Raw genomic sequence first — 12,344 nt, 5'->3', positions numbered from 1 at the left:
CACTGTTTTAAATTTGTTGTCGGTGGGGGTGGGGCGCGATGAGCTGACTTATCCCCCACTCCACCCTTCCAACCAACCAGCAGCCTGACCTTGTTTCACAAGCTGCCAGGGGACAGTTAGGATGACAAACTGACCTGGAGGGAGAGAGTTCCCTCTGGATTAGAGAATGCATTTGAGTAACAGCACAAAAAAAAAAGGTAGCCTCAGGCTAAACAATAGACTGTCACTTAAAAGGAGGGAGTGCCTCTTTTAATGGAAGATAAATTGGTGTCCGGGTGCACCCAAGTGATCAGGGATAGGAAATCAAAGCAGAATTACTGAACAGGAACCTGCCTGTTAACGTGGATCAATTTCTTTAGCACTCTTGCCTCTGAGTCAGAAGGTTGTGGGTTCAAGTCCCACTCCAGAGACTTGAGCACAAAATCTAGGCTGACACTCCAGTGCAGCACTGAGGGAGTGCTGCACTGTCGGAGGTGCCGTCTTTCGGATGAGACGTCAAACCGAGGACCCGTCTGCCCTCTCAGATGGACGTAAAAGATCCCATGGCACTATTTCGAAGAAGGGCGGGGGAATTCTCACCAAAACATCACTAAACCGGATTATCTGGTCATTATCACAATGCTGTTTGTGGGACCTTGCTTTGCACAATTTGTCTGCCATGTTTCCTACATTACAATAGTGACTATACTTCAAAAGTACTTAATTGTACTGTAAAGCACATTGGAACGTCCTCAGGTCATGAAAGGCGCTCTATAAATGCAAGTCTTTTTCTTTCGTTCTTTCTTTTTTCTATTCGTTCGTTCATTCGTAACCTTTGTTTGTAAAGCCTGCGCGTGAGATCCTTCAAAAAAAAACAGTAGGTTAGTGTGCTGCCCAGTGTCGAGATCCCCTACTGGAAGGTGCAACAGGTGAGGGTGTGGCAGGCTCACACTTTAAAAACGGCCACTTGAGTGAGGTTTTACAGCACTGCCAACACCTGTGGAACTGTAGCCCAACATGAAGCCGCACCTTCCAGAGAGTTCTTTTGGCACCTACGTTTCTTACTCCCTGCGTTTGTCGGGTTGAATCTGGTGAGCCTGGAGGTTTGGAGAAGGATGTTCCTTGAGCTGCCGCCTCACACGTGGATAAACCCTGAAGCGGAACACTAAGATCTGTTGGTGTCTGCAGCTTGGGATGTACGCAAATTAATTAGGAATATTGATTTAAACTTTACATGTGCCCTGTGAGTCATGCACTTAAGTGACCCACACAGACACAAGTTTGGACACTCTTGGTTTAAAGGGTACCATTATCTAGTAACATGTCTTGCAAGACGCTTGACTTTGTCATTCACATCTCATGGGATTGGGTGAGGTGTGCCTGTTAGTTACGTATTATATTTAACATGCACTATGCCATCTGTTTATAAGTAGATAAATGAACAAATGAATACACCCACTCTCGTGTAACATATATTCAAGCATCAGATTATGGTGGGGCCAACCTTAAACGAAACATTTAGAGACATCGTAATATCATAAAAGGCGAGATATCTGGTCAGTAACCAGAGGACACAGATTTAAGATAATTGGCAAAAAATCCAGGGGCAGATGAGGAGAATTTTTTTTTAATGCAGTACGTTGTTGTGATCTGGAATGCACTGCCTGAAATGGTGGTGGGAGATTCAGTAGGAACTTTCAATAGGAAAGTGGATTCTGTGCTGTATGATTCCATAAGCCTATATCCACTCAAAGCAGCAAACAAAACATTATTGTTTCCACGTTGTCACAATCATGACCGCAGGAACGGTTTTAGTTGTTTGGCGATAGTGTGGTTGCTAAGGGAGCGTCTGTTGTCTTGGTGCAGAGCTCTCGGTAGTGCGCAGCCCGAGTGAAGATCGCTGCAACGCGCGGAAAGGGTGACAGTCAGTCCAGCGTGTCCGGTGGGAGCACGGTTATCTGCCGAACCGCCAAATTAGCCATTTTTTGCCTGAGTATTATATGCTGCTGGTTTATTTTTGGGCATCCAATGAAAACAGGACAGTTGAGCAGTGTGGACAACAGTTAAGAGTCTAAGCAGTCAGCACCTTTTGTTACACTCAAGTACGGAAAGAAAGAAAGAAAAGAGCTTGCATTTTATACAGGGATGTCCAAAAGAGCTTCCGAACCAATTAAGTACTTTTGGAGTGCAGTAATTGTCACAATATAGACAAACGTGACGGTTAATATTCACACACAAAAGTCCCACGAACAGCAATGAGATAGACGACCAGATAATCTGTTTTCGATGGCGTTGGTTGAGAGATAAATGTTGGTCTGAACAGCAGGAGAACTCCCCCTGCCCCTCTTCGTACAGATGCCTTGCATCCAACTAAACAGCCATATGGGGCCTTGGGTTTAACACCTCATCTGAAAGGTGGCTTGAACCCACGACCTTCTGACTCAGAGGCAAGAGTGCTACCACTGAGCCCAGGCTGACACTTGGAAGGTAAATTAACTAGCAAGAACCGTGCCTCATGAACTGCAATCATGGTCTAAACATATTGGTTCCCACAGATGTGACAGTTTTGGTCTCTCAGAGATGATGGATTTTGAGAATTAGAAAGACTAAATGGAAAGCATGAAAATATTAATGTGTGGTGTTTAACATTAGTGCTAATAAATTGGAGAAGTACAGCACAATAACCATAGGGATTAAGCGACGTAAAAAACAAAAGCACACAATTTGCTGAAGAAGTAGTATACTTCATTTAGTATTCCACCTGGTGAATTGCACTCACAATATTGTAATGAGCTATAAAGAGGCAGCTGGGATAAATCCCAGCAAATTTACGCTTTTCGGGCTAACTGTCTTGCATAAACATTGCATTCTCCAGTTAATCTGGCAGTATTTTCTGCAGCACCATCTGCCAGGGAACTCTGGTGCAAATTGAAAGACTTTCATTCATTTATTTCTGAACAGGACAACATGCTCGATGACCAATTTAAATTTCCCATCACCGATTATTGTGTCAGAAGTCATACTGCTGTGAAAGTACCAGAGAAAGAAGCTTTCAAAGCAGTTACGTAGCCTAGGAAGTTCTTATAAAGAATTATTAGAATTTTTTTTTTCATCTGGATGTCAAGGCCTTGGAGAGGGTGCTGGGGAGATTTACCAGAATGATACCAGGGATGAGGGACTTCAGTTATGTGGAGAGACTGGAGAAGCTGGGATTGTTCTCCTTAGACAGAGAAGGTTAATGGGAGATTTAATTGAGGTGTTCAAAATTATGATGGGTTTTGATAGAGTAAATAAGGAGAAACTGTTTCCAGTGGCAGCAGGGTCAATAACCAGAGGAAACAGATTTAAGATAATTGGCAAAAGAACCAGAGGGGAGATGAGGAGAATTTTTTTTATGCAGTGAGTTGTTATGATCTGGAATGCACTGCCTTGAAGTGTGGCGAAAGCAGATTCAATAGTAACTTTCAAAAGGGAATTGGATATATACTTGAAAAGGAAAATTTTGCCGGGCTATTGGGAAAGAGCAGGACTAATTGAATAGCTCTTTCAAAGAGTTGGCACAGGCATGATGGGCCAAATGGCCTTCTCCTGAGATTCTATGATCTTTCCAATTGCCCTTTTCTGCCCTGCTCTGCTGAAGGTACAGACTCATGGTGGGGTGCAGTTCCACGACTGCCGGCTGCCCACCAGCATCTTACTCAAGTGACATTGTTCATTTGTGAACCTAGACGATAAGCGTGAGCAGAATATTTGACCATGAGTGGGACGTCTCAGCAAAGTCTTGTCCTACCTTGGCAACGCAGTAAAATAGTGAGCAGGATAGTAGCAGACGTCAGGAGGACATAGACAGACTGGTGAAATGGGCAGACACGTGGCAGATGCAGTTTAATGCGGAGAAGTGTGAAATGATGCATTTTGGGAGAAACAACTTGGAGAGGTAGTATAATCTAAATGGTAGTATTTTGAGAGGCGTGCAAGAGCAGACGGACCCAGGGGTTGCATATTCACAAATCTTTGAAGGTGAAAAGGCGGTTAAGAAAGCATATGGGATACTTAGCTTAGTAAATAGGGGCATTGAATGCAAAGACAAGGAAGTCGTGCTAAAACTAGTTGAGCCTCAGCTGGAGTATTGTGAACAATTCTGGGCACCATACTTTAGGAAGGATGTCAAGGCCTGGGAGAGGGTGCAGAAGAGGCTTACCAGGATGATACTAAGGATGAGGGACTTGAATTATGTGGAGAGATTGGAGACGCTGGGATCGGTCCCATTAGAGCAGAGTAGGTTAAAGGAGGATTTAATAGAGGGTATTCAAATTTATAAAGGGTTTTGACAGAGCAAATAGGGAGAAACTTTTTCCTCTGGCAGGTGGGTCAGTAACCAGAGGTCACAGATATAAATAATTGGCAAAAGAACTAGAGAGGAAACGAGGAGAACATTTTTCCCACAGAGGGTTGTTAAGATCTGGAACGAACTACCTGAAAGGGTGGCGGAAGCAGATTCCATAGGAACTTTCAAAAGGCAATTGGACATGTGCTTGAAGAGGACTAATTTGCAGGGGAAAAAGCTGGGATGTGGGACTAATTGGATAGCTCTTCCAAAGAGCTGGCACAGGCACAACGGGCCGAATGGCCTCCTTCTGTGCTGTATGATTCTGTGAACTATCCTCACTCGATGTCTCGGGACACTAAGTTGCAACCACTGAGATCAGCTAACTTGGCACAGACCAAAGATTGAACCAGGAGCCTTCCTAGGCTGCATCAGCTTTGATCCCTTTTCACAATGTGAGATGTCTTTTTTAGCATTTGAACACTAAGTTTCCTTTACAGCTTTCAAACTATATATGTCTTGTATCCTACGTCACTATTATGCTGTAATATTTGACTATTCCAATGTTCTCCTGGCTAGTCTCTCATCTTCCACCTTCCAAACCTTAAACTCATCCAAAACTCTGCTGCCCTTATTCTAACTCACACCAAGTCCCGTTCATCCATCACACCTGTGCTCCCTGACCTACATTGGCTCCTGGTCCACCAGTGCCGTGATTTTAAAATTCTCATCTTCGTGTTCATATGCCTCCATGGCCTCGCCCCTCCCTATCTCTGTAACCTCCTCCTGCCCTACAACCCTCTGAGAACTCCACCTCTGGCCTCTTGTCCATCCCTCATTCCCTTCACCCCATCATTGGTGGCCATGCCTTCAGCCGCCTGGGCTCTTAGCTCTGGAATTCCCTCCCTAAACCTCTCCACCTCTCTCTCCTCCTTTAAGAGCCTCCTTAAAACATACCTCTTTGACCAAGCTTTTGGCCGCTTGTCCTAATATCTCCTTCTATGGCTCGGTTTCAACTTTCATGTGATTATGATCCTGTGAAGTGCCTTGGGGCGTTTTACTACATTAAAGGCGCTATATAAATACAATATGTTAAGTTTTTGTGCTGGCTATTGTAGAATTAAAGCAAAGTAAAAAAGCATTTTTTTTAAATTTTGAGCTTATTGTGAACAACAAAATGTCACTTTCCTTTTAATTGAAATGAAGCTACTAAAGTCTTGATAAAATTATTAATTGGAATAAAGATGTCTAAGAATTGTAAATTATAAAGTACTTTCATTCAAAGCTGAGGGTTGGGTAGGACTGATATTTTGAAAAGAGGCCAGTGGCTATTTTCTTTAGAGAGGGAGAAACCATCTCTTCACTTCCACATGTGTTTTTTGTACACATTGTTTACCCAGTTCAACCAAGGCTTTGGCAGAGATGTACAGATAGATGACAACCCCACCTTGGGTAGCGAGTGATTTGGGGCCTAAGGGAGACTTAAAGAGAAGGCATTTGGGAAAAAAAAAGGATAAAAAGGAGGAGGATAAGGGTCTAGAAGTAAAATATGGCCAGGCCAGTTGGCAAAAAGGGCACAGTCAATGGCGGTCGTGGTTGGATCTGACACTCAAAGCAATCTGCCTCTGGGCTTAATGGACAGTGTTTGTCAGCAAACAGGGGAAAGACAAGGAAATGCCTTGATCAGACCCCATTTGGAGTAGTGCGTTCAGTTTTAGGCACCGCACCTCAGGAAGGATAATATTGGCCTTGGAGGGGGTGCATTGCACATTCACCAGAATGATACCGGGGGCTTAGAGGGTTGATTTGTGAGGACAGATTGGATAAACTTTGCCTGTATCCCCTTGAGTACAAAAGATTGAGGGGTGATCTGATCGAGATGTTTAAAATATTAAAAAGGTTTGGTAGGCTAGATATGGAGAAACTTTTTCCATTTGATGGGGGAATCAAGAACAAGTAGGCATAATCTTAAAACTGGAGATTTTAGGAGGGAAATCAAGAAACACGTTTTCACACAAAGGGTAGTAGAAATGTGGGAAAATCTCAATTTCAGAAGAGCACCATTAAACACCGTGTGACTCCCCCCCCCCCATCCCCGTCCATGCTTTGCACAAACTATCTTTGTGGCTTCTCTAAGATTGCCAAATTTATCCTGCATTGTAGCCATTTTTATGCTGTAGACCAACGCCATCTATGAGTTTGAGTTGAGACTGACTCATCTCATTTCACGTTCACCCTTACATTCAGCATTAGGATTTGGTTTGGATTTGAGCTCCCATCTCAGAGGACAGTTTCTCGTTTTGAGATTTCTGCTGCTCTTGATTATTTTTAATTTCTTTTCGATAGTTCATAGAAATTTCTGAATGAAGAGTTGCTAACCTGCACATTTTACTTTTCTCCTGCCGGCCGCGTCGATCTCCAGTTTTTGAAGAGCCAGAGGACCCCAGCAACCGGTCGTTCTTCTCTGAGATCATCTCCTCAATATCAGACGTGAAGTTCAGCCACAGCGGGCGGTATATGATGACAAGGGATTACCTCACCGTCAAAGTCTGGGACTTAAACATGGAGAACAGACCAATAGAAACGTATCAGGTACTTGTCGAACGGAGTTTGGAAAAGGGGAAGCTGGTGCTTTTCCATTGATGGTTGGTGCTCAAGAATTCCAGATAGTTGGGCTTAGATAGTACTTTGACTGAAGAGTTCAGCCAACATCATAAACCATGAGAGAAAAGATTTGGGGGTCTTCAGTAGATCTCAATGTTAAAATGAGTCTTATAACGTAATATCTGCCATCAGAAGTTTCTGTTTAATACAACAGTATAGACAATGGTTTCAGAATGAAGCTAAGGTTCATAATAAGTTTGACTGAAGACTGTGAGAAGCTATTATGTCAGTATTGTAAAATGATATTGTTGCATGATAGTAAAGTAAGATTGTCTTGTGATCAGCAATCTGTTTTACAGCTCTGGACTCCGACTCTCTGTCTCCATCACAGCCTTTCTTGTCTTTCTTTTTGTGTTATCACTACCACAATGGATGAACCTTCTCTCAAAACTCCTCTTTCTGCTCCACAGCTCCAGATGTGCACTCTTTACTCACTCCTCCTCCTGCCCATTTCCCTGTTGTGTTCAAATCAAGACTCATTGCACCCTTTGCCAACTGATTTTTTTTTACCTGAAGAGGGGCCCAGGCTCCTAGTGCTGGACCCCATCAGAATTGGAATAAATAGGACTGAAAAGCAGATAAATCAACAAATAGGGTTAGATGATGTCAAGTTTGGGCTTTAGAAGTCCGTAGAGGCTCATCTAGCTACAAAAAAAAGAAGAAAGAACTTGCATGTATATAGCGCCTTTCACGACCTCAAAGTGCTTTACATCTAATGAAGTACTTTTGAAGTGCAGTCTCTGTTGGTAATGGTAGGCAAAGCGGCAGCCAATTTACGCACAGCAAGGTCCCACAGGCATGTGATAATGACCAGATCATCTGTTATTAGTAATGTTGGTTGAGGGATAAATATTGGCCAGGACATAGGAGAGAACTCCCCTGACAGTACCCCAGGGTTGAGGAGTAGGAAATCAGCCAAGGTCCCTGTTCTTGATCACTATCCAGTAACCCTTGCTGCCACTGGACCTGTATTGGCGTCAGGTGAGATCAGGATCTGCTGTGATGCTAACCAGGACTGGAACAGCCTGCCGCTGATCACTGATTAGGCTCACATGTCAACATTGCTATTTGGACCAAAAATTCAGTGCCCAAGGAATTTTACCCTAGCAGACGGTTAATGCCTTTGGGAGGAGAGGGAAAGAAAGGGGCAAAAGGGGTAAGATTAGATCGTAGGAGAAAGGGAAAGCTGAGGGGGCTTTGAGGTTGTGGGAATAATGAGCTTGAACAAGAAACAGTGGGGTAGATTCTGAGGCCTCCCTCTTGGTGGAAACGGGACGGAAGCACCACAAAAATGGCGGGAAATTACTTACCACCTCATTCCCACTGTCGCTGTGGCTGCTGCAGTCTTTTCCTAAATCTACCGTCGGTCGGCCAGAGTACTCGCTTGAGTCAGGTGGTAGGACTTTTTAATATGTAAATTGGGGTCCTATGCCTTACGTTGAGGTCCTATGATGTACGTTGGAGTCTATGCCGTATGTTGGTTCCTATGCCGTACGTTGAAGTCCTATGCCGTACGTTGGGATCCTCTGCCGTACGTTGGGGTCCTATGCCGTACGGTGAATCCTCTGCCGTACATTGGGATCCTCTGCCGTACATTGGGATCCTCTGCCGTACGTTGGGATCCTCTGCCGTACGTTGGGATCCTATGCCGTACGGTGGATCCTCTGCTGTACGTTGGGATCCTCTGTCGTACGTTGGGATCCTCTGCCGTACGGTGGATCCTCTGCCGTACGTTGGGATCCTCTGTCGTACGTTGGAAACCTCTGCCGTACGTTGGGATCCTCTGCCGTACGTTGGGATCCTCTGCCGTACGTTGGGATCCTCTGTCGTACGTTGGGATCCTCTGCCGTACGTTGGGATCCTCTGTCGTACGTTGGGATCCTCTGTCGTACGTTGGGATCCTCTGCTGTACGTTGGGATCCTCTGCCGTACGTTGGGATCCTCTGCTGTACGTTGGGATCCTCTGCCGTACGTTGGGATCCTCTGCCGTACGTTGGGATCCTCTGTCGTACGTTGGGATCCTATGCCGTACGGTGGATCCTCTGCTGTACGTTGGGATCCTCTGTCGTACGTTGGGATCCTCTGCCGTACGGTGGATCCTCTGCCGTACGTTGGGATCCTCTGTCGTACGTTGGAAACCTCTGCCGTACGTTGGGATCCTCTGCCGTACGTTGGGATCCTCTGCCGTACGTTGGGATCCTCTGCCGTACGTTGGGATCCTCTGCCGTACGTTGGGATCCTCTGTCGTACGTTGGGATCCTCTGCCGTACGTTGGGATCCTCTGCTGTACGTTGGGATCCTCTGCCGTACGTTGGGATCCTCTGCCGTACGTTGGGATCCTCTGCCGTACGTTGGGATCCTCTGCTGTACGTTGGGATCCTCTGCCGTACGTTGGGATCCTCTGCTGTACGTTGGGATCCTCTGCTGTACGTTGGTGTCCTATGCCGTACGTTGGGATCCTATGCCGTACTTTGGGATCCTCTGCCGTACGTTGGGATCCTATGCCGTACGTTGGGATCCTCTGCCGTACGTTGGGATCCTATGCCGTACGTTGGGATCCTCTGCCGTACGTTGGGATCCTATGCCGTACGTTGGTGTCCTATGCCGTACGTTGGGATCCTCTGCCGTACGTTGGGATCCTATGCCGTACGTTGGGATCCTCTGCCGTACGTTGGGATCCTCTGCCGTACGTTGGTGTCCTATGCCGTACGTTGGGATCCTCTGCCGTACGTTGGGATCCTATGCCGTACGTTGGGATCCTCTGCCGTACGTTGGGATCCTCTGCCGTACGTTGGGATCCTATGCCGTACGTTGGGATCCTCTGCCGTACGTTGGGATCCTATGCCGTACGTTGGGATCCTATGCCGTACGTTGGGATCCTCTGCCGTACGTTGGTGTCCTATGCCGTACGTTGGGATCCTCTGCCGTACGTTGGGATCCTATGCCGTACGTTGGGATCCTATGCCGTACGTTGGGATCCTCTGCCGTACGTTGGGATCCTATGCCGTACGTTGCTCCGCCCAGTTATCAGCTGGCGGTCTAGGGGAAGAGGAGCCCAAGTTTTATTTACTTTTGTGGAGCTGGGAAGAGCAGGATTATCTCCTTCTGGCCCGAAGGCCAACGGGGCCACCTGATATTGCGGTGGTCCGGAGCTGGCAGGACAGCCCAGGGCTCTCGTTTTCCTCCTACAGTCCCCCCCTCCACCCCAGCCGAATGCTAACGAGGCCCAGCCCTCAAAATGGACCGGGCCTCCTGCTGAGACTATAGGAGGGGCCGGCAGCTGATCGTCCGAAGTCCACATCGAGGGGAAAATCTACCCCATTGAGTCTTGATTTTGTCATATTAAGGATCTGACGGGGGGTGGTGGTGTGGGGGGGGTGGAACTGAAGAGAAGTTTAATTGGGTTTGGGACAGTTTTTAATGTTTCTGGATTAATATTTATTTTCATCCCTCTTCCTTCCATTGGCCATGGATGCTTCTCCCAGCCAAGAGAATAGGCTAGAGCTCCACCCACCCGCTACTCTACAGGCCCTCGACAGGAGGTGTGCGAGGGACAGGGGGATTCCCCTTTGGGGAAAGATCATTGAGCTTCATGAATTCCAACCTTACATGCTCCAAAGCCTGAACAGATTTCAATGCTTTGGTTTATCCCTTCATCTCCTGTACCAATTTAAAACAAAAACAGTTTTTTTTTCAGGTGGCTTTCGGTTTTTAATTTTAGCATCAAAAACCACGAGGAAAAAGAATTAGAGCTTTAAAAAAACAGGGTAAATTTGGAGAAAATAGTTTTTTATTTTGAAGATCATTAAACCTCAAGGGAACAGGTAAGAGACTAAAGAGGCACAGTTAAGCTAAATGGATCATTAAATAGTCACCAAACGTACAGGAGACGAAGGGATAAACCAAAGCATTGAAATTTGTTCAGGCTTTGGAGCATGTAAGGTTGGAATTCATGAAGCTCAATGATCCAGCTCCAATCCCACTAATTGGTGAAAGTCCCTGTAATTCTGCACTGTGGGGTCCAATACAGTGAAAGATTTTATTCCATAGTCAATGAGGAGCCAATTCCTAGCAGTTGCTCGATTCCATGGATCAGTGGTTGACAGCAAAACACTTGGGTTACCCATTTTAGTAAGTTCTTTTCAATATTTCTGAACTGTCCCGGTATTTTTGAGGTTACTTAGGACTGAGCGGATTAATACTTCAATTCTTCTTCTTGTTTGTTCCTCACAGCCCGTAAGGAATATCACCAACTAACTTGCCTCCAGTTGCTTCCCTTCCCCGATTTTGCGCTGAAATTTGGGTGCGGGCTTCATCACGCGAGTGACGTCCTCGCACGTTTCGCGTGCCTGTGTCGTCGCGCAACGCGTGTGATGCTATCACCAGCGGAACGCGCGCTCACTTCGCAATCCACCGGGAGCAGGGGCAATTCTGCTTTCACCGATCCAACATCCCGGAAAAATCCGGGCCTTTATCGATGGGGAATTGGTTATTAAAAAAACACACACAATTTCAAAGGCGCGAAGGACACCCCCGCGTGAGGAATTCCTGAGGCGAGTCTGTGCCTTATCACCACGTTTCACAGCGCAAGGGAACCCCTTGTTGCCCACTGAAAGGATTTCTGATCGAATCCAGCGTCACTGATGCAGTCAGCGCAAAATCATGGAGCTGATGCAAGGCTTCTATCAGAGCAGAATAGCAAACTGGTGTAAGTGACTTATATGAGGGTCGCTGCATTTGGGGAAATCATTCCCTCCATGGTATTTGTCATTTCTGAAACAATTTCAAGGGTTAATGTCCTGCTCAGTTGGCGTCCAATCAGGGATGTATGACCAATATAAATCTCCCACACAAATTTAAAATGAAACCACAGCAGAACGCTGGGAATGCACAGCATTGTCCCTCAGCACAGGCCAATGTTTGGGTGAGAGGGAGGTGTTCAGAATTAGGGTAAATAAAGAGAAACTGTTTCCACTGGCAGGAGGGTCGGCAACCAGAGGACGCAGATATAAGGGGCTCGATTTTAAAGTGAAAGTCCGGGTGCGTTGGGGACAAAAAAAATCGGAGAAATCCGGAGCGGGCAGGAATCCTGGCTCCAACCCGCTGAAGAACCCGCATAAACCAGAGTCATCTTGGTGCGCGCGCCGTTCCTGAACCCGGAAGTCCGCCGGCTTTAATTGCAAATGTACCTAAACTTTAGTTTTGGCATATTGGCCACTTGAAAACCAGGCGGGAAGGGCCAGATCAGTGAAAAATAAACTATATAAATTAAATTAAATTACATTTCACATTATAAAAAAAATACATACCTTGCAAATGATGTCACCTGCACCCCCTGCTCCGACATCCAATGTCTGTCCGATATCTTCTCCCC

General features: G+C 46.0%; 1 protein-coding gene across 1 annotated transcript in view; it reads left to right on the top strand.

The window, feature by feature from the left end:
* Window positions 1-12,344, top strand: part of LOC137332192 (serine/threonine-protein phosphatase 2A 55 kDa regulatory subunit B beta isoform) — a 273,962-nt gene that overhangs the window by 252,037 nt on the left and 9,581 nt on the right. Inside the window, exon 7 of the mRNA XM_067995888.1 lies at window positions 6,729-6,898. Coding sequence (XP_067851989.1) covers window positions 6,729-6,898 — 170 coding nt within the window. The remainder of the gene's footprint in view (window positions 1-6,728; window positions 6,899-12,344) is intronic.

This window comes from Heptranchias perlo, chromosome 14 (assembly GCF_035084215.1).
Source record: "Heptranchias perlo isolate sHepPer1 chromosome 14, sHepPer1.hap1, whole genome shotgun sequence".
In the NCBI taxonomy this organism is placed as follows: Eukaryota; Metazoa; Chordata; class Chondrichthyes; order Hexanchiformes; family Hexanchidae; genus Heptranchias; species Heptranchias perlo.
Note: the sequence above shows the minus strand (reverse complement) of the source record. Positions and strands in the feature narration are given on the sequence as shown.